This window comes from Argentina silus (genome assembly GCF_951799395.1).
Source record: "Argentina silus genome assembly, chromosome: X".
In the NCBI taxonomy this organism is placed as follows: Eukaryota; Metazoa; Chordata; class Actinopteri; order Argentiniformes; family Argentinidae; genus Argentina; species Argentina silus.
The window spans coordinates 15,742,189-15,764,740 of NC_139653.1; the positions used below are offsets into that span (position 1 = coordinate 15,742,189).

At 42.2% G+C, this 22,552-nt stretch overlaps 1 protein-coding gene across 1 annotated transcript in view; it reads left to right on the forward strand.

Annotated features, from left to right (window-relative positions):
* cadm2b (cell adhesion molecule 2b) overlaps window positions 1–22,552 on the forward strand; it is a gene marked incomplete at both ends in the record, with an annotated part of 166,639 nt that overhangs the window by 127,004 nt on the left and 17,083 nt on the right. The window contains 2 exons of the mRNA XM_083695108.1: window positions 5,827–5,979; window positions 6,337–6,474. Coding sequence (XP_083551234.1) covers window positions 5,827–5,979; window positions 6,337–6,474 — 291 coding nt within the window. The remainder of the gene's footprint in view (window positions 1–5,826; window positions 5,980–6,336; window positions 6,475–22,552) is intronic.

Below are 22,552 nucleotides of genomic sequence, written 5' to 3' on the forward strand. Positions count from 1 at the left end.
AAGCCTGGCAACTGCAGGGATAGTTCCTCCTCCTCTCCTTCCCTCCCTCAAGCACAGGAAATGAGTCCAATTGGAGTAGCATCTGCTCTGTGGGATCTCTGAGAGGCCAGGCAGGAACAATGGTTCTCTGGACCAAGGCCCTTTCCTGCTCTTAATTGCAGCCACATGTGTGGTGGGAAAGAGCCCCCTACCTGCAACAATGGACCTGGAGCCCTGCCAGAATCGCATACACAGTCACTGACCAGCAACAGCCAGCTGCAAACACACTCTAATTGCAGATAGTGGAGCCCCTGGCTTGAGTAGGGGTGCAGTGAGTAGGGGACCCTTTGTTACAGCTGAAGGACAGCCTCAGCTCCTATTGTCCCCCTCCACTCCACATTCTACCATTGGCCCCCTCCCTGTCTGCAGCCCTGGCAAAAGCCTTAAAAATGGCCAAACCATGAGCATGGTGGTCATGAACATAAACATATGTTTTGAGTTATTTTGAACAAAACGTGTGTTTGCTTTTGAGCCAAATGATGTACTGATGGAGGTAAAGTATTTTCCAATTTGATCTGGATGGAATTTATGAAGAGCAGAAAACATTTGTAGCATGCCTCTGATTTATACTAAATGCACTTAAAGGGGCAATCCGGGATTGATGTATAGCCTTTGAATCTTGATGAATATAACATTCCTCATGAGCTTAATTCAACTGTCTTACCCAGTAAGAACCCAAAATGTCTTACTCCTTTTTTTGTAAAGCTTAAAAACATGGTTGAAACAATCATTTTGACCTAATCGATGGTCTGTCCATGAATCCATAGCTCTGTCTATGAATTTGAGATGGGTTACATTTCTCCAGCCCCATTCCTCAGCTGTTTACAAAAAGGTGATAAATGTAATTGAACACCTGCATATGGACTTGACCATGTTTGTCTGTAATGTCCTCTCCTGTGCTGTACACTTTAAAAAAATGTAACTAGTGAGCTTTCGTTTTTTAATAGTATGAAGCAATGTGTAAATGATGCATTGCTAAAAAGAAACAGTGTTTCTTTTGTTAAAGCCATATAACAACAGCCACCCACTAATGTGCAGTAAACCTTACTGATTCTTCACAAAGCTGCTGAGAGTCTGACACTGAGAGGCAGATGGACAAAATCAATGACACACTTGGACAACACCAGAATGATCCCCTGTTGACATGGTCTGTGGTGCAAAAGAATGTCAGGGAAACAAGGCAAACATTATTTTGCATCAATGGGCAGTGGTAAGACTATGCTGTATCCTGGGGGAGGCTGAGATGTCAGTGTAACTGATTTGAGGCAGCCTTGGTAAGGCCTCCATCAGAGGTGATGTACTGCACATAACACCATCATGCTGCAAGGCTGTAGCACATACAAGGTCAGGGTGCAGATTTATGCTGCCTCCTAAGCAGAATGAACAGCACTGGGGTGGGGGAAATGAACCTTTTCATCACATTGATTTCCTAAAACACCGGGAAAAGAGCTTTGTCAGCCGCTGGCATTTGGGTCTGATTGTGACGGATCTGCCTGAAATCTGGGCACTTGGCCTAGGTTTGGACGCTCCAAGGATGGCAGGGGAAAGTCCCTGGCCCATTGCTGTTTGAGTAACAGATAACACTTGTCTTTGGGTTATTCAAACCTTTATACACCTGAGCCTATCAATCTGTCAATGGCCAATACAGTTTTTCACAAAACTGCATCACATTAGGAGTCTCTATATAACCTGTTATAAGTATGATACATTTCTCAAATGACAAAAGAGTGTTTTGCACCACAAACAGACTCATGTTAGTAATTTGCATGTAATTGTTGTTTTTACCACAATTTATACAGTGCCCTCCATAAGCAATGGGATAGTGAAGTCATTCTTGTTCCTGCCTTCTTTTAGCTCGACACTCCAAAAGTTTTGATTTGAAATCAAACAATTACTATGATGTTAAAGTAGAGATTGTCAGCTTTTATTTCATGGTATTTGTGTACAGATTGGTTTCACCATTTAGAAATGACAACACTTTTTATACATAGTCCCCCTATTTTAGAGCACCAAAAGTCATGGGACAGATTCATATATGTCCAAATTCAGCACTCATATTTAATATTTGGTCAACAATCCTTCACATGCAATAACTGCCTGAAGTCTGCGACCCATTGACCCCACAAGACGCTGGGTATCTTCTCTGGTGATGCTCTGCCAGGCCTTTTTGCAGGCATCTTCAGTTTGTTTTCAGGTATTTTTGCCGAAAATCTTATCATCAGGAAATGAAATGCATGTTAAATTGAATTTAAATCAGAAGATTGACTTGGCCAGTCAATAACTTTAAAATGTTTGGCCCTGAAAAACTCCTATTTGCTATGGCAGTATGTTTTGGGTCATTGTCTTACCCTTTGATAAAGCTCCAATTGAAATTACTCTGGTTCATGATAATATTCATCTTATCTGTCCACAATATCTTTTTCCAGACCTCTGCAGGGTTTTTAGGTACTTTTTTGTAGCAAATTGTAACCTGTCCATCCTTTTTGAGAATAACTAGTGGTTTGCACCTTGTAGTGAAGCCTCTGTAGTTCGGCAGGTGATGTAGTTGTTTTGAGGTTTTTATTAATTATAAGGTTTTTATTAATTTTATTAATTATATTATGAGCAATCCTCTGTCATTCACTGTAGAAGTCTTCCTTGGCCTACCAGCCTGTTTGCGATTGCTGAGCTCACTAGTGCTGATTTTTCAGCCTAATAATGGCTTCCTTGACTTTCATTGACACCTGTTTGGTCCTCATGTTGACAGACACCAATAGCAGACTCCAAAGGCAAATGCAAAGCCTAGAATCAATACTAGACATTGACAGCTCTCTTATGCCTCCACAAATGATGTGATGGAACACACCTGACTTACCAGAAACAGCAGCCTATTGTCACATTACTTTTGATGCACTGAAATAGTAATACTATGTATACAAAGTGTTGTAATTTCTAAATGGTGAAACCAATATGTACACAAATACATACCCCCAAATAAATAACCTCAAATTAATCACATTTTAGAGCCAAAAGAAGACAAAGTGCTTCACTGTCCCATTACTTACATAGTGCACTGTATATTGGCCCAAATATTGGGTACAATTGGATTATGACAGCAAGTTAAAGGGATGGTTCAGCCTTTTTTCATGTTCAGGTGAAATATCATCTTACCCTGAGTTAAGATAGGTCAGTAGTAAAAGATTCTCCGGTTCTCTGTTATCTACTTTGCTACCGCAGCACAGGCTAACAGTTAGCAGCGCCGTCTCCAATAGACAGGATTCCGATGGTAACTAGTTTAGCACAGTTGATTACATGCCAAAATCTCCTCAGAGAATCTTTAAACAAAGTTTAGTAGCAGCTATATACTAGATTAACCTGTTATTTAATTGTAATCACAAACTACCTAGTTTTGCAAGGAGGACCAAAAATGTGAAATTCATCAGAACATATCAAATTGGGTGTCAAATGAAAGATAAGAGTATATTTTTGGGCAATTAAGTCAGAAAAACATTTCTCAACCATCTTCCATCATAGGAATAGGAAGAAGCAAAGGCTTTTACTTCTTGTCAAACATATGGAAAAGCATCTAAGAAAACTAACAGATTTAAAGGTGTTTTGATAAACATCAAACCCCATTAATGTTCAAGTATATATAACTCACATCAACACTTATTGTACAGGTTGTACATAAGCTAAAACGGTTCTTCGGCTGTCCCTGTGCATAAAAGGGTTAACTTAAAAGGTTAACATAAAAGGGTTCCAAATAGGTTCTTCCACAAGCACAGCCGAAAAACTGAGAAATCATACAGTAGTAGTTACAGTAGAAACCACTGCATAAACGTCCTCACCAAGCATCCTTATCTCATGCTCCAATAAATGGAGACGTGTTGTTGAGTACAGTGGGGAAAGCAAAGCCATCACACAAATATGGAGCAAGTAACTTCCATTGAGAATGTTGACATACATGTTGCATACTTAAAAAAAAAGGAATTTATCTTCATCATTAAAGAGCGCACTGACACATATGGTGTGGTGTCCCTAAGACAGATTCTTAGGATCCTTCCACGCCAGTCGCAGAAAATAGTAGGCTATTTTCTTTTGTTATAATACATAAAAAGACACTGAAAACCACAAATGTCATTGATTTAAATTGCATTAAATGGAGTTTCAAAGGTGAGTTTTTATCAATTTCCCTTCTTAATGTTACTTTGAATCTGCACAGTTCTTAAAGTAAATGTGTTTCTTTTCTTGAGTTGGAATTGTTAGAAGTAGTCCTTGTGCATTGAGTTGTATGGTTTGTTAAACTTTGTTATCAAGGTTGTTTTTTTTGGCTTACGTTTGAAAGTGAATCATTCTGTTACCGTCGGAATCCTGCCTATTGGAGCACTGCTAACTGTTAACCTGTGCTGCGGTAGCGAAGTAGAACGGAGAACTGGAGAATATTTCACTACTTGCCGTATGATGACAACTCAGGGTAAGATGATATTTCACCTAAACATGAAAATAGGCTGAACCATCCCTTTAATGTGATAATGCTTGTTTACCTGCTGATGAATATGATGAGAGAGAGAGAGAGAGAGAGAGAGAGAGAGATGTTACTGTACAAACAGCAAACTTGCATTTGAAAAGAGAGTTCATGAAAACAGTCCTGCCTTTTAGAGTCAGTGCTTTAGTATTTAGCCAAAAGACCTGGTCAATACAGCTCTGACAAACTCCACCTTCCCCAGAGCCACACAGTGTATGAGCATCTTGGTGGTGCTCACAGCTCCAGGAATACGAGGAGAAAAGCATACAAACCCTGTCTCCCCCCTCTTTTCTCTGTGTGTCTGAGAGATAGAGGGATATGGGCCAGGGGAAGTGTGTCATCTTGTCTAACACTTTGATCCTACCAGTCTCTGTTCCATATCTCTGAGCCGCTGTGCAGTGTTCGCTTAGACCCAATCACCTTTCCTCTGCATCCATCCACCAAAGGGTTTGGTACTCTTTGCCAGAGCCTCTGGGCATTTTGCAATAGTCTAACATTCTGAGATTCTTAGCTTTAAAGATCAGCCAGGCAGCTTTGTTTTGTAGGATGCAACTCACACTGATAAGACTTTTTCAATTGTTCTTTTTAAGCCCAAAAGTGCCTACTGAGCTAGTTCTCTCTGACTGCCTGAGCCTGTAATTTAGTTTGAATTAAACTACTGTATGTAATATTAGTTTGCCTCAGTGTACTTCTAAGTCATTCTTAAATACAGTACTGTAATAAAATAATTTATAAAACTCTGTTGATTTTTCACTTCATATTGGCAATGATGAATAAATCCTCATCAATACCCATTCTAATGCAGTGTGCTGGATGTGCCCTATGTAATAGAATCCAATAGAGTTAAAATTACTTTAAGATGGTTGAGTGTGTGGGGGAGTGGTTCCCAAGCCTTTGGGGAGTAAGGATTAAGAATGTGTAATTTATTAAATGAAGAGCACTTTCTTCTGTCCCTCGTGATTGGCTTGCTTTAGCAGCAGATGACTCTGTATTTGAAACTCTGTATGAGAGATGACAGGTTCCAGATGACATGTCTGGTTAGCAGCATGGTTCTTTCAGCTTCATACGGCCCTGTCACACCTCAATGAACATACTGTGTCACTGTGGAGTCCAACTCTTTGAAAGCCAGATAATTGAGAAATCACGCCAACTTTGTAACTTGATAGGGAAAGAATATTCAGATAAACAGTGAACAAGCATATGATGTGAATGAATACTCCAGGGGCCCTATATCTCTGTTGAGGATGGCCAACTCACTGTCATTATATCTGTCTGTCTCAAAGCACTAAGGGACAACAGGATTGAGCTGGTGCAGGCCTCGCGGCAGGAACTAACCATCAGCATCAGTGACGTCACTCTATCAGACGAGGGCCAGTACACCTGCTCACTCTTCACCATGCCTGTCAAGACCACCAAGGCCTTCCTTACCGTTCTGGGTGAGTGCTCCACCTCAGCTATCTGCTTACATACCACTAATTCTCCTAAATCAGACAGCATTTAATTGGTCTGATGCAATGACCAAAAGACTTCATGACTCCTCCCAGATTGATGGATGCACTTTGATCATTTTATGCATGTACTGCACATTTCTCCACTACTGGTGACAACTGTTTTTAGAGTAACTTCTTGTGTTGATAATAATGATCAAAATGCACACTTTATGAATATCTAGGTGGCTCACTTGAACATGCCAAAGCCATATAGATACTCAATATACTACACTATACCTTCTCACTACTATACCTACACATGCTGTTGTTTCCGTAACATTGATTTGTTGTCTTGTCCTATAGGAGTCCCAGAAAGACCTGAGATCACAGGGTTCACAAAGCCTGCTATGGAGGGAGACCTGATTACTCTGACCTGCACTACGTCTGGCAGCAAACCTGCTGCTCATATCCGATGGTTCAGAAATGACAAGGAAGTCCAAGGTACAGGCATATTACAGTATAGTTACTTCTTCTGAAGAGTTAAGCAGGATTGAGGGGTGTATTCATGTACCACCACAACTTACTCTGTGTGTTTTACTATAAAAGACAGCTGGTATACTCCATTGAAACATTGTATTCACTTTCTTATGCTATATTACATCTGGTCACTTTTATAGAACAGGTGTTAAAATTTAAACAGTAAAGTATGAATGTATTTTTTTAGCAGCCAACGGTAAGCATTTATACATTTTTATGTTTTCTCAACTTAATTTGAATAGAAACCTTAGATTACCTTATGCCTAATGTGGCACTTTAATGCAATCTGCTGTATCTGACGAGACCAAATGTGACAGTTGCTCTTTATTGAAGATTTGTACAAGGGAGCATTTTCTTGGTGGTTCTGTCTGCGTCTCCCCAGCATGGCAGCATGATTGATGGGAGAGGAGCTGTGATATGAGCCTCTCTTGTTGAAATGACATGCACGTAGCAGATAGTGAAAGGCCAGCAGTGAACTGGCACATAGCATCACAACCAGGCCTGCTGTCAGTATCAAAAGCACTGAAAATGATCTCTCTTTCACTCACTTACTTTCTTTTCTATAAGATCTTTTTGAAAGGAAATATCTGCCCTCAAAAGTTACAAGATTTGGAGTCCACATAACATGGCTACAGAGTCACACTGCTAATGCCATACTGTACTGTACATAGTAGACTGAAGGAGTTACAAAAGGAACACAACTATTTCCAAGTGGTGTTGTATTTTGTTTGTGCAGACCATACAGTTGACTATACAATTACCATTCTTTGTCCAGCCAGACATAATGAAGACCTCCTCACCCACTAGGGAGAAATAATAGAAGCGGCATAGATTAACCTTCTAAATCAAAAGTTAAAAATGTCCTCTCAGGTCCATCATATAGTATAGCAGCTATCTGGAAAAAAACAGGAAGGAAAAGCAATTTGTGAGTCAAAAGAATTTTTAAAAAGCATCGTTATTTTCACAAAATTATATAGTTTTATGCCCATACAGAGGAGGTGTGTGCAATGAAGATTAGGAGTGCTGGTGTATGTCGGAACAGCGTTGATGCGTTCATCGACCATCACAGCCATTCCGATATCCACGATATAGCACACCTTCTCGTGTGTTATTGCTTTTATACAATGGGTTGACACCGACAGCAACAATTCTGACAATAAGGAATGGTGCTAGTGGGGTTTTTTCTTGGTATATTGTATTGGTTTATGCCCTTTGCCGATACATTTTGTTCATAAAACTATTACCGTAGTTAGGGATGCAGGTTGGTTGATAGTTCTGGAACACATGGTCTAACATGATTGGCTTGGCAACCCAGTAAATAAATCTCTACCTGGCTGGCTTATAAAAGCTAGGTAGTTCGGTTTTGAGGAGTATTTATTTATTTAACCTTTATTTAACCAGGCATGTCATTAAGAACAAATTCTTATTTACAATGGCAGCCTGGCAGGAGACAGAAAAACCTCTTGAGGGAAAAGGGGGTAGTGGCTGAAAATTAAACATGTTAAAGTTGAAAGTACAGATATCACTTATCCAACACACCCACAGTGGACGTACATACACAACAAGACAAATAATAAGCATTTCAGCAAACAATCAGACATGTGAAAAGAGGGTTTGTTAGGATATTAGGATGGGAAGCAATTACATGTATCAGTGGCAATGTCCATGATAGAAAGCTGAGCAAAATGAGCATGAACCAATGGATATTTCGGCTGTTGACAGAAGAATATACAGTGCAGTGGTGTGTTTTAAAAGGGGCATTTGTAGCAAACCTGATAGCAGAGTGGTAAAGAACATCAAGCTACTGGAGTGCACCCTTGCGTGCCAACCTGCATATGACATCACCATAGTCAAACGTGGCTAGGATGGTCATTTGAACTAGTGTTAGTTTGGCAGAGGGAGTGAAGGAGGAACGATTTCTGTACAAGAATCCAAGTCTGGAGTGCTGTCTAGCCAAATGCCCAAGTATTTGTATTCAGTAACCATATCCAAGATAGTCCGATCGCTGGTGGTGATATCGCGGGCCGGAGGAGACACAGAACCCTTTATACCAAACCACATGACTTTTGTCTTGGTGGTGTTTAGCAAGAGGTTCAGAGTGGAGACAGCCCGTTGGACCCTGCAGTAATGTTAGAATCGCATCTGGGGAGAGGCCAACTGCATAAAGAACTGTGTCATCAGCATATAGGTGGATAGATGCAGCAGCACAAGCAATGTTATTTACAGTTAGGTCCAGAAATATTTGGACAGTGACACAATTTTCATAATTTTGGCTCTGTGCGCCACCACAATGGATTTGAAATGAAACAATCAAGATGCAATTGAAGTGCAGACTTTCAGCTTTAATTCAAGGGGTTGAACAAAAATATCGGATGAAACGTTTAGGAATTGCAACCATTTTTATACACAGTCCCCCATTTTCAGGGGCTCAAATGTAATTGAACAAATTAACATAATCACAAATAAAATGTTCATTTTTAATACTTTGTTAAGAATCCTTTGCAGGCAATGACTGCCTGAAGTCTGGAACCCATGGACATCATCAATGCTGGGTTTCCTCCTTTGTGATGCTTTGCCAGGCCTTTACTGCAGCTGTCTTCAGTTGTTGTTTGTTCGTGGGTCTTTCTGCTTTTAGTTTTGTCTTCAGCAAGTGAAATGCATGCTTGATCGGGTTGAGATCAGGTGATTGACTCAGCCATTGCAGAATATTCCACTTCTTTGCCTTAAAAAACTCCTGGGTTGCTTTCGCAGTATGTTTTGGGTCATTGTCCATCTGTACTGTGAAGCACCGTCAAATCAACTTTGCTGAATTTGGCTGAATCTGAGCAGACAGTATATCCCTAAACACTTCAGAATTCATCCGGCTGCCTCTGTCTTCTGTCACATCATCAATAAACACTAGTGACCCAGTGCCATTGGAAGCCATGCATGCCCATGCCATCACACTGCCTCCACCGTGTTTTATAGATGATGTGGTATGCTTTGGATCATGAGCAGTTCCAAGCCTTCTCCATACCTTTTTCTTCCCTTCATTCTGGTACAGGTGGATCTTAGTTTCATCTGTCCAAAGAATGCTGTTCCACAACAGGGCTGGCTTTTTTAATGTTTTTTTGGCAAAGTCTAATCTGGCCTTTCTATTCTTGAGGCTTATGAATGGTTTGCACCTTGTGGTGAATCCTCTGTATTTGCTCTTATGAAATGTTCTATTTATGGTAGACTTGGATAATGATATGCCTACCTCCTGGAGAGTGTTCTTCACTTGGCTGGATGTTGTGAAGGGATTTTTCTTTAGATAGATAGATAGAAACTTTATTTATCCCAGGGGGAAATTCAGGTTCCAAGTAGCGTACAGACATAGGGGTATCACACATAACATACACATACAACATACAACATTAGCAGTATTGTATACAGGCGAGGTGCAGTTGTAAATGTCTTTGCAGTTAGGTGAGGTGCAAAAAGGTAAGGCAGACAGTGCAATTATAGCATATAGCAATACTAAAAACTAAATACGGGCTACATAAATATGGACTATTTTTAAAGTGCATTTAGTCCAGGCTGGTGGAGGGAGGTAGTTAAATGAGGTGAAACAGTGACATGATGATGTGATACAGAGGGTGGAGGTTATGCAGAGAAGTCCATCTCTCTGCCCTTGATTGACATATTGTAAAGTTGTATGGCTCTGGGGACAAATGATTTAGTCAGTCTGTCAGTTTTGCTTGTCAGTGCTCGTAGCCTCCAGCTGATCAAGCTCTTCTGCTGGATGATGGTGTGGTACAGTGGGTGACCTTCATTGTTCATGATGGTGAGCAGTTTGCTCAGAGTTCTTTTTTCCATTACTGAAGTGATGCTCTCCAGTTCAGCTCCCACAACAGAGCCAGCTTTCCTTACCAGCCTGTCCAGTCGCCCGGCATCCCTCTTCTTAGTGCTTCCTCCCCAGCACACCACTGCATAGAAGAGAACGCTGGCGACCACAGACTGGTAAAACATCCCTAGGAGTTTGCTGCAGACATTGAAGGACCGCAGCCTCCTCAGGAAGTACAGCCGGCTCTGTCCTTTCTTGTAAATTGCATCAGTGTTGGCTTTACCATGTGAAGGATCCTACGATCATCCACCACTGTTGTCTTCTGTGGACGTCCAGGCCTTTTTGTGTTGCAGAGCTCACCAGTGCTTTATTCTTTTTCTCAGAATGTACCAAACTGTTGATTTGGCCACTCCTAATGTTGGCTGATCTCCTCCCTTGAAGACAAGACGCACTATAGCTGTTTTCCAGGTGGATGGAATTTCAGATGTGAGCAGGGATAGATTAAAGAGGTCTGTGATGGAAGCTGCAATGATAGGGGCCGCAATTTTAAAAAGTAAAGGGTCCAGCTCATCAGACACAGCTGGCTTTTTTGGGTTCAGCCTGAGCAGCTCTTCCAGGACCTCACCCTCTGCGACAGCCTGTAGGGTCAAACTATGTACAGGCGCAGGGGGCCTGAGGGTGGGGATGGGGATGGGGCAAGAAGCTACAAATTAGTTGAGAAGTGGGTTTATGCTGGAAATATTAGCCAGACAGGGAGGGTCTTGTCAGATACTACAGTGTCATCCACTTTAATTGACAAGGGCATCTGAGCGGGGGGTTTACTTTCAAGGTCTCTCACCATTTTCCAGAATCTTTTTGTGTCAAAGCCACAGAGGGAAAACTGTTTTTGAAATAGCCAGCTTTGGCCATAAGCATGGCTTGCATTGCCTTATTTCTGACTTGCCTGAATGCCAGACAGTCTGCAGGCGATTTGGATAGGCGTGCATTGTGCTATGGAGCATTTTTTTGATGGAGGAGCACTGCCAGTTCACGGTCAAACCAGTCTATTTTTTATTCTCATTTTCTTTATAGGGGAATGCTTGCTTACAATATCACCAAACAGGTCGCAGAACAGATTCCATGCAGCGCTGACTGAGGAGGTCAGGCTGACTGTACACCACCTCACATTGGCCAAGTCGTGTAGAAAGGCTTGACTATTGAAGCTTTTATGGATTCGCTTATGACTGATCATAACAGGTAGACACAGTTAGATTGAACACAGGCAATAAAACAGTGGTCGCTGATGTCATTACAAAACACACCAGACTGGTACATACGGGGCGAGTTTGTGAAAATAACGTCAATCAATATGGCCTTGTCAGGGTTTTTGGGATCACATCTAGTAGGGTATGATTTGATGAAGGTTTAGGGAGTCAAATTGCTGTACTACTTTTTCAAGTGGTTTGAGCATTTCCCAGTTGAAGTTGGCTAGTAAAACGAGCTCTGACCTGGTGTAGGGGGCCAAAGCGCTGCTAGGGTATATGCTGACCTGGTGTAGAGGGCCAAAGGGCTGCTAGGGTATATGCTGGAGCTGATGGGGGGCGATAACACCCAGCCACTGTCAAAGAGTAGCTTTTAGACAGCTTGATGTTTAGAACCAGTAAGTCAAACTGTTTTGGGATGGATTTCGCTAAGGCAATAGTGCACTGAAGGTGTTCTATGGTAAATATTGACACTCTTGCCGAAACAGATTGTAGCCTGGGAGATAACCCTAACCCATGTCTCAGTAATGACTAGTTTTTGGTAACAAACTTCTAGCACTGACATACAGAAATCACCAAAACAAAAGTAGCCAAACCAACATTGAGGAATGCAACATACATTTTTTTTTTTTTTATGTCCTGCAATGTTGTATGCATATCAGACGGTAACAGAATAATTTTGGAGAGCAAACTCATGATGTAACATGAAAACAATGCAGACAAGAGAGTGTTTGAGTTGGGTGTTAGCCCAAGAGTTCTTGTGGTCATAAAATAATCAAAGTCTCTATCGTGTGATTGTGAACATTCTATGTAATGGGAACACATTCATGAAGTTCTTCACTGACATGGGCAGGTGTGGAGGAGAAAAAAGTAAAGCAGTTTGAGGGTAGCCATAGTCCAGGATGAGTAGACTATAGTATAACATATATATATGTGTGACCACAAAGCTAATGAAAAAAAAAATGTTCATAATAATTCCAAGACTAAAAGTTTGATAAGGGTTAAAATTCACAGTGGCGATAACAATGGGATGCGGGGCAATGTCTGTATGTGTATGTGTGTGTGAGAGAAAGAGAGAGCTGAGGGGGAAGCAGGGCACAGGGGAGGGGGTTGTTGCTGGTTCTGATCCGTTGGCAAGAAGACAGGTGTGGTGCAGCTAGGGCGAACCCACCAGCTTTCAAGTGTTTGCTGATGCCGGTGATCAGGGGAGGAGAGAAGAGGTTCCACTGAGTGGCTGTCGGGCAGGCAACAGCAACTCGAGACACTGCAGACGCCGCCGCAGACCAGTTCAAGGTTGGGAGTGTAGCAGCATATGGATGACAAAAACAATCATGCATGATCCATTGTCAGAATACTTCCATTGGTCTAGCAATGTTTTCATTATTTAAAAACATGTTTTAAAGAAGCTACAATATCCTGAAGAGTGTTTATGGCATATGTATACATTTTGCAAGTGAAAGTCATGAGGAAGCCATGCTGATATCAGAATGGCTGGAATGCTTCTCAGCCATGCTTGATTTGATCAACCCGTATAATTCTATGTACTATTGAAGAATTTCCACACAAATAACTATTTATGGTTCTAGGTACAGTACATCAGAGATGGTTATTTACTACTATGAAGGTTCTCTTTCAGTCGACTCGGTTCGACATCTCACTATGGGATATGCACCCTTGCGTACCCTATTAGCTGAAACCTGGGTACCATGTGAGTTTTGTTGCTAGCTGGTGGGTGAGAACCATCAAAGTGCTCCCCTCTTTTACTACACAAGTGAAAGAAAGAGTCTAGTTTTCCCCCTCGTGTTTTCCACATAAGTGAACACTTGGTTGCAGCATTGAAAAACTTGACTAGCTAGCCTACGCTACCTGACCGTTAGCCTACTCCCCCCATTTTACTGTTATTAACCTGGCTCGCTAGCTTCACCACACAACGTGAAGCTACGCTAGTTGGTTAACAGCAGCAGAGTAGTTGGCTGGTAATAAACCCACACTAGGTAATTACTATAATGCTCTACCTGGCTACTTTCTCTCATTGTTCCTTCAGGTTCTACTTGAGTTTGTGTGTCAGATAGTGGGTCGACATGTTATAAGTGTTACTACTGCCTCATTTGCATTAATTCAGAGCTAGCTAGCATACACAGTACACAGTACACAGTACTACATTTACATTTTCCATTTATGGCATTTAGCAGACGCCTTTATCCAAAGTGACTTACAACAAATACATTTGTTTAAGTAAGTGAATCATCTATCCATCAGTCATCATAAGATAAAGTAATCAATGTTCGAACAGAGGCCATCAGCAGTCACAATGCTAGAAGAAGGAAAAATTACTTCTTTTTTTTAACAGGAGAGAAACTTGTGCAGGGGGGTAGTGGGGGTGAAGAGGTCTTTAGGAGGGACAGTTAATCTCTTCAGTAGCCTGAAGAGATGGGTCTTCAATCTACGGCAGAAGATTGGTAGTGACTCTACAGTCATGAAAGCAGTGGGAAACTCGTTCCACCAGCGGGGCGCCAGAACAGTGATAAGCCAGGCGGCCAGCCGAGGTGGAAGAGCGGAGTGATCAGGCAGGGGTTTGGGGGCTGACCATAGCTTGCAAGTAGAGAGGGACTGTTCCCTTTGCTGCCCGGTAGGCGAGCACCAGGGTCTTGAATCTGATGCGAGCTGCTACCGGGAGCCAGTGAAGGGTGCGGAGGAGGGGAGTGTTTGGGGAGATTGAACACCAGACGGGCGGCAGCGTTCTGGATGAGCTGCAGAGGCCTGATGGTGGAGGTGGGGAGACCGGCCAAGAGTGCATTGCAGTAGTACTAAAGTAGTACACTGTCAACATAGCCATTTAGGGAAGATCCACTTACTCTTATCTCTCCTTCCTGTCCTCCGTGTCGATTGAAGATGCTTCCAAAGGCTTCAGGAAAACGTAAAATGAATAAGAATAATCTGTGCCCAGAATGTCCTTGTAAATGCAATCACACAATGGCCCCCCACCTGCCCCACTTAACTCCACGTTCAACACGCAACAACACCCCTCAGGCTCTCTGATCCTTCGTCTTGCGAACATTGCCTGCATTTCGAGGTTGGGCAGCAGTCCGGCCAAGTTCGCTGACAGTGTAAAGCTGGTGAATAGACTGTTGGATGAGGAAGCTGCTGATCGCGAGGCCTCACAGCAATTCTCCGCTCTCAACAAGCACCCATGTAGCAACAGGGGACCCCGGTCTACAGAAGCGGAGGCTCTTTCTCTCCATGAGAGTGACGAGAGCGACCTCTTGTGCTGCACGTCCAATAATGATTTCTCTGAGGGAGAGATTGACAAGGCTCTTGGAGAAGAGCCTATCCCCTCTGCTCAACCTGTTACACAGGAGTGTGAGTGTGGTGAGGAGTCTATTCCTGACTTTGCTTTCTTGGAAGCAGATGTGCTGAAATGAATCTTGATGTCGTGCTTCCTGGGCCCCCTTCACCTACTAAGAGGCTGGAAATCTTTTTTGTGAGATGACAAAGTATGCTACCCTTTGTTCTAAGCATAGCATACTGGCCCCCAAGCCCTATGAGCTCCTGCATGGCTGGGCTCACACCAAAGGCGCATGGGCCGATGGTGAAAAGAGTTCTCACAAAAATGAGTTCCTGCAGAATAAAAATCATCATTGGGGCTGCCACAGCAAGGACCCTCTATTCTCCTCTAGGAGCAGGTGGGGACACTAGCACTCCATTTGGAGCAGAAGTGCACGTGCGCAGTCCATCCCTGGGTTTTACGCACAGTGAAACAGGGATACAGACTGCAGTTTGTGGGTCCTATTCCACGTTTCTCAGGTATTGCGCAGTCTGCTGCGCAAGAGGACCTCAGCGACGAAATACAGTGTTGGACAAAGGAGTGATCTGTGCCAGAGGAGAAAGCCCAATTAGGCTTCTACAGCTGTTATTTCCTGGTCCCCAAGAAAGGGGAGAAGGGGGGTTGCATCCTATACTGGATCTACAGTGCCTCAACCGGCATCTACAGGCCTAACAGCAACACGCTTTGCCTTCTGTTGGTCTATTCAAACCAACAAATGGATTACCCTGGTTGACCTAAACAATTTCCTGGCCCCACGGACATTCAGAAAGTGTGCCGAAGTGGCCTTAGTCCCCCTTTGGGAAAAGGGCTTGAGGGTCCTCTCTTTTATCGACGACAGATGTGCGGACACCTCGGATCAGGCAGCAGAACACACATCACTCCTGGTGTCTGGACTCTGGACTTGGTCTCGGCTCGAGCTGCCCCTACCGTGGACAGATGAGAGGCTTTTTTACCTATGTCTTGAGGTGTTTCACCCAGGCACAACAGTCTTGTACTGGATGTGTCTCAGGCTACTTGGACTCATGGCTTCCTTGATTGTGGTAGTTCCACTTGGCCTCCATTTCATGCAAGATTTCCAGTGATGGGTCATAGCACCCTGCCTCTGCATCGGCACAGACGCGTGTCTATCTCTGCAGTGTGCCTGAGTTAACCCTAACCCTAACCCTCCTGCTGATAGGATTCTCCCCATGTGGCATCCTATCGTGTTGTGACAACAGATACGTCACTTCAGGGATGGGGAGCAGTTCACAAAGGACGTTCAGAGAGCAGAATATGGTCAGACTCTATGAGCACGGCCCATATCAACATTCTCAAGCTCTACACAGTGTTACTAGCTGTCAGGCACCTTTATCCATTCCTACAGGGACATCATGTCCTAGTCAGGTCGGACAACACGTCCACAATGGTGTACGTCCTAATGCCACATTCATTCCCACGGTCATTTCTATGATTTACAATAGTTGTGCTACTGAACAGGTTTCTTTCCATCCCCGCCATTTTCTTCCCGAGCACTTTCTGCCCGGTACGCACACTACACTACATCAACAGAACTGAAGTGTTCAGGGGATGTGATCAACTGTTTGTGTGTTTCGGAGGCTATTACAGAAGCTTGCAGTTCTAAAGGCCTGCAGCCCCCAATGGCCTCTGATTTCATGAACCTCATTGAATCATTTGATCTTGTTCAGTCTGTAAGAGATCCCACACATCTGAGAGGTCACACCCGTGACCTAGTGATGTCCTCTCATGTTACTATTAATGATGTAGAGACAAAATATATTCAGGTCCTACCATAAAGCTATTCTGTTTAATGTAATTTTGCCCATGGCACCCACTCTCCAGGATATTCCTGTTCGCTCTCACTTTCTTAATTCTGCTACTGCCAGTACATTTTCAGAGGCCTTTTCGAACAGTATTGCCGCTTCAACAGCTCCTGTTCCCTCCCATGAGACAGTTGATTTGTTAGATAGTTTTAATAGTTTGTGACAGGTAACGCTAAATGCTGTGGCTTAAGACCAAGAAAAAAGGGTTGGACAGTGTGTAGAAAGGCCAACAGAAAATGGAAGGCCTGTAGACTCAGCTTTTTTCACATTAGTTTGAAGGATCTGATGAAGGAATTGAATGCTTCTGTAAAGAAAGTGAGAGAAAGGTATTTCTGTAATCTGATCTCAGAGAACTCATAATCCAAGAATATTGTTTATGCTATCGACAGAATTGTAAATGTCCCATCAAACAAGGTTACCATTCTTCTGAAGAATGTGAAAACTTTGTAAGAAAATTGTAAATATCAGAGACCAGATCACCCCTACCATACATGACCTGACTATTACTTACCATTTAGAGGCAAACCTTATTTAATTTGTTCCTGTATCAGATGAAACTCTTATCAAGATTGTATCACACATGAAATCCTCTCCTTGTCCCTAAGATCTTGTCCCTACTAGACCACTAAAGGACGTAATAGAAGCAGTCTGCCCCAACATTTTGGCTATTATTAATAAAAAGTTTTAAACCATTTTAGACCCATTTTAGAGAAGGTTGTCTATAATCAACTGACTAGCTATCTGGATAGAAATCTTTTTTATTTGTTGTTTTTTTGGAAAGTTCCAATCTACCATCATCATACCTCTCAGGCAGACAGTTCTCTGTTGGTCTATGAAAGTGTGTCTCTTCCTCAGCCCAAGTGAACTTTGGTGTGCCACAAGGCTTAATTTTAGGTCCGATTTTCTTCTCATTATACATGCTTCCACTTGGCCACATGATCCGTAAACACAATATTCCCTTACACTGTTATGCGGACAACACCCAGTTATATCTTCTGATTAAACCCCATGATTCGTCCAGTTTAGCTTCACTTAATGATTACTTAAGATGAAGATATTAGATGTTGGATGTCCTAGAACATTTTACAATTGAATAACATTAAATCTGAGTTACTCATTCTGTATTTGGCCCTCCTAGCTTCACGGTAGCAACACAGGACAGTCTTGGCTGTCTGTCTGCCAACATGAAATCTTCAGCTCGTAACCTAGGGATGATTTTTGAGAACAAAACAGTCGTGTTTTTATCACTTGAGAAACATTTCCAAAATACAGCCTTTCTTGTAATTTGCTGATCTAGAAAAAGTAATCCATGCATTCATCTCATCTCGCTTAGATCCCTCTATTCTTCCCTCAGTAAAAAGTCCCTCACACGGTTACAGATAGTCCAAAATTCAGCAGCTAGGCAGCTAGAACTAGAAAAAGAGACCACATCACCCGAATTTTAGCCTCCCTACACTGGTTACCTGTTAGTTTTAGAATTGATTTTAAGATTTTACTGATAACTTTTAAGGCTCTGCTGGGTCTGGCACTGGACTATATTTCTGACCTTTAATCCTTTATGAGCCTCAGTGCAGCCTAAGATCCTCAGGCAGGCCCTTCTGGCCTTTCCAGAGTCTAGACTGAAGACAGCAGGTTACTGTGCCTTTGCCATTAGGGCCCCTAGACTGGAATGACCTGCTTGAGGATATTAGGCTAGCAAGATCAGTATTCTCTTTTAAATCTGTTCTTAAAACTATTTTTTATAGACTAGCGGTTAACTAATGCTGCCCTTATTCTTTTTAATAAGTTGTGTTTTACTGTTTTTCTACTTTAATTTTTTTGTTTGATGCTACTCTTAGTCTTTTTAATGTGTTTTACTGTTTCTACTTATATTTTTGTTTTTATTTCATATCTATTTTATCTATTTGTGAAGCATTTTGTAACATTGTTTTAAAAAGGTGCTATATAAATAATGTTTATTATTATGAATATTATGAATATTATTATTATTATAATTATTTGGGAGTGCGGGTGCATTCTACAAGAGGAATTTCTACGTCTTGGGCTCTGTTCAAAGGCTTCTCTGTTTCAGAGATTTGTGCTGCAGCCAGTTGGGCTTCCATACACATATTTGTGAGATTCTACCACCTGGATGTCACTGCACCTTCTATGGCACATACTGCACGCTGGAGCTGAGTAAGGTGGACCGGGTACATTTCCATCTACTTTTTTTGTACAGGCTTTGGCAATTGGGGCTTTATACAAATGTCCCATAGTGAAATGTCGAACTGAGTCAACTGAAAGATGACATTGGGTTATGGTAATCTGGGCTGGGGCAGGGTCAACCATGCAAAGCGCTCCCGGCCTGTTCCAGGTGTGATTGAATAGGGTTTTAGCAAATATGATGCATATCCCATAGTGAAATATCTCCCTCAGCTCCTTCAGAGAACTGGGGTACCATAACACAAAGTACTGAAGAACTATCCTTGCTGGGAGGTGGTCCTTCTCCGCCACATATTTCGGTTTACAGTGTTCACATGTGTTTACACCTCTGCTGTCTTTTTGTTGAAACTAAGTCTTTATATTCTCGTGTGTTTCATGATCCATATGATTTATATAGACAATTACTAATGACCGACTCAGTGGCCTTGTCGTCAGAGTGTCTGAGATCAAAAGGTTGGTGGTTCAAAACACCGGACACGTCATATCAAAAACTTTAAATAATGGTACCTCTGCTTGGCACAAGCATTAGGTAATGCCCTGCAACAGACTACCATCATGTCCAGGGGGTGTACTTGAACATGAAGAACCAACATCACACATACATTGGTTAGTGAGATATTACAACATAATAAAAAATAAATTAAAAAATCACAAATACCCATTTTCTACCAACTTGTAACATTGCTCACTCCTGTTGCTAGGGAATTATGGGTAATTGTGAATTTCCGTTCTTTGTGTTGCATTATATCACTAACCAATGTACTTATGATGTTGGTTCTTGTAACTGTGTTACACCTGTGCTCATGTCCATGCATATGTTTTGTTTGGGTGGTGATGAAGTGTGTGCAAGTCTGTCGCTGCAGCCCTCCACTTCTTATAATGAACATTCTCATGTCAGGTTATTCACCTTTTGAGGTATTTTATAGTTTTTAACTTTGAGACATGTCGTGATCTGCCAATGTGAAATGGCCTGAACTCCTCCTGAAGCCTGGCTACTGCTACTAGTTAAAGAGAACTATGTAAGGGTTCTTTGATTTGTTCTTGTAGGGGAACCCTTTTTGGTGCTACATAGAACCCTCTACAAGGGATTCGAGGTAGAACCATTTTAAAATGGTTCTACATAGCACCAGAAAGGGTTCCCCTACAGGGACAAATGAATAACTCTTTTGCTACTAAGTAGCAAAAAAAAAGTGTACACCTCAGTGTCAGAATGAGGTAAAGAGTGCAGAGGAGACTAGAGGTTTAATGGGTACCTTAATTTCCATGTCAAAGTGTCAAATAATAGAAATGTCAGTCAGTGATCTGGATCTAAGCCTTTTGTAGATACCGCTTGAAAGGTTTTACTTTAGTGAGAAATATGCTGGGAGCAGCATGCTTTGCTATTGGTGCATCAGTGGCAGATCATCGCTGCCAGTTCCTTCTGTCAATTAATTCTATCCCCAAGGGGAGGTCCCATTACAAACCTCGAAGACAACATCAGCTGTAATATGAAAAACATTCACATTTATTTAATGGTCTGTTGATTTATTTTTCAACAATCTATATTAAAATTCCTACTGCATTACAAATGTAATGCAGTAGAACAAACTCCAAATGTTACTGTCATCTATTTGTTTGCACACGATACCTTTGTGTAATTTAGCTATGTCTCTGAATGACAGATGCATTATGAATTGTGGGCTGTTCTCTCTATGCCTAAAACAACATTTTCAACAAATCTACATTTACATTAATTCACATTCCTGAATATGTATTTGCTTTGGTTTCCACAATAAAGTGACACTTTGCTCCTTGGAGCTTTGGTTAAAAGGCATCAGCCAGCATTATTACAAATGTTGGCACTCCACAGGGATGCGTCCTCAGCCCCATCCTCTACACCCTGTTCACCCACGACTGTGTCGCCTCCCACAAGGACAACATCATCCTAAAGTTTGCAGACGACACCGCAGTGATAGGATGCATCACTGGCGGGGACGAAGCGGCTTACAGGAGGGAGGTGGCCAGTCTGGTAACATGGTGCGAGGACAACAACCTCACCCTCAATACGGACAAGACAAAGGAGATGATAGTGGACATGAGGAAGAAGAGGGGACCTCATCGGCCACTGTACATCCGGGAACTTGAAGTAGAGAGGGTGAGCAGTTTCAAATACCTGGGCGTCCACATCAGCGAGGACCTCACCTGGACACTTAACACCACTCAGCTGGTTAAGAAGGCCCAACAGCGGCTGTACTTTCTGAGGAGGCTGAGGAAGTTTGGCATGTCGCCCAAGATCCTCAGCAACTTCTACAGCTGCATTGTTGAGAGCATCCTAACTAGCCGTATCACTGTGTGGTACGGCAGCACTACTGCTATGGACCGCAGACGCCTGCAGAGAGTGGTGAAGACCGCTGAGAAAATCACCAGGACTCCACTGCCCTCTCTGCAGAGCATCTACCACCGGTACCACCGAGTCCACAGGAGAGCCGCCTCCATCCTCAAGGACCCCACCCACCCCCAGCACGGACTGTTCACACTTCTACCCTCAGGCCGGAGGTACAGAAGTGTTAAATGCAGGACCACCAGACTGAAGAACTCCTTCTTTCCCACTGCCATCAGGCTCCTAAACAACCCATAGGAGATCAATATAACTTTACTACCTCAATAACTGAATTTTCCAGTTTGCACATGCATAATTGCACTGCTACATTTGCACTGTTTTATTATTATTATTGCTGCTATTTTATTTTATGCCTTAAATTTTGCTGTCTTGTACATTTTGTTTAGTATATATTGTATATTCTTTAGTATTGTATATTTTACATTGGTTGGCATTCTGCGGACAGCAAAGCAAGAATTTAGTTGTACAGGGAAACATGTTTTCTACTGTGCATATGATAATAAACACTTTGAATCTTGAATCTTGAATCTTTGAATCTTGAATTTCACTACTTCCTGTGCATGTCCTCATGCTCCTCCATGCTCTCTGGAAGACACCGGCAATGCCAGTCACCCTGGGAAACGGAGTGACAGCTCCACTGTGGTGCTATTTACACTGCAGGCAGGTTGAAGAACGTGGGGGACAGCTGCTTTAGGCACAGGGGGGATTCCTGTCAGCCCTCTACACTCACACAGTCCAGAGCCACTGATACAGCTGATGATTCATACTAATTATTACTCTAAACTCTGCTGTTTGTTTTAAGCATCAATGTCGTATCCCACAGTATTCCAACTACATAGTTAACTAACTTAGCACTTTGTCAGATGTGTTATTGTGATATTTAGTGAGTTTCCCAATATTTAAGATAATTGGGAAACTCACTAAAATGTAGCTTGAAAATATGCTACAATACACTCTAGTGGACAGGTTGGTATAAGATAAACTATTATCTTATGAATGAGCTTTCACTTTTAATGAGAATTTTAAGAATGTTGTTTTCTTCAGCATGTCATTTTTGTTGTGAGGATCAATGTCTGTCCTATTGTATAGTTTAACTGCAGGAGCCCAGTGAGAACTGGAGCCATTTGTAGAGGATAGCGATGCTACCTCACAAGACTTTGACAGGAGATCAATTACAATGCCATGCTGCAAACAACCATCTCCAAAGTAAACATTGCCTCCTCCTTGTTTAATTCAACATTAAAGTTAAGAGGCACTTATCTAAATGGA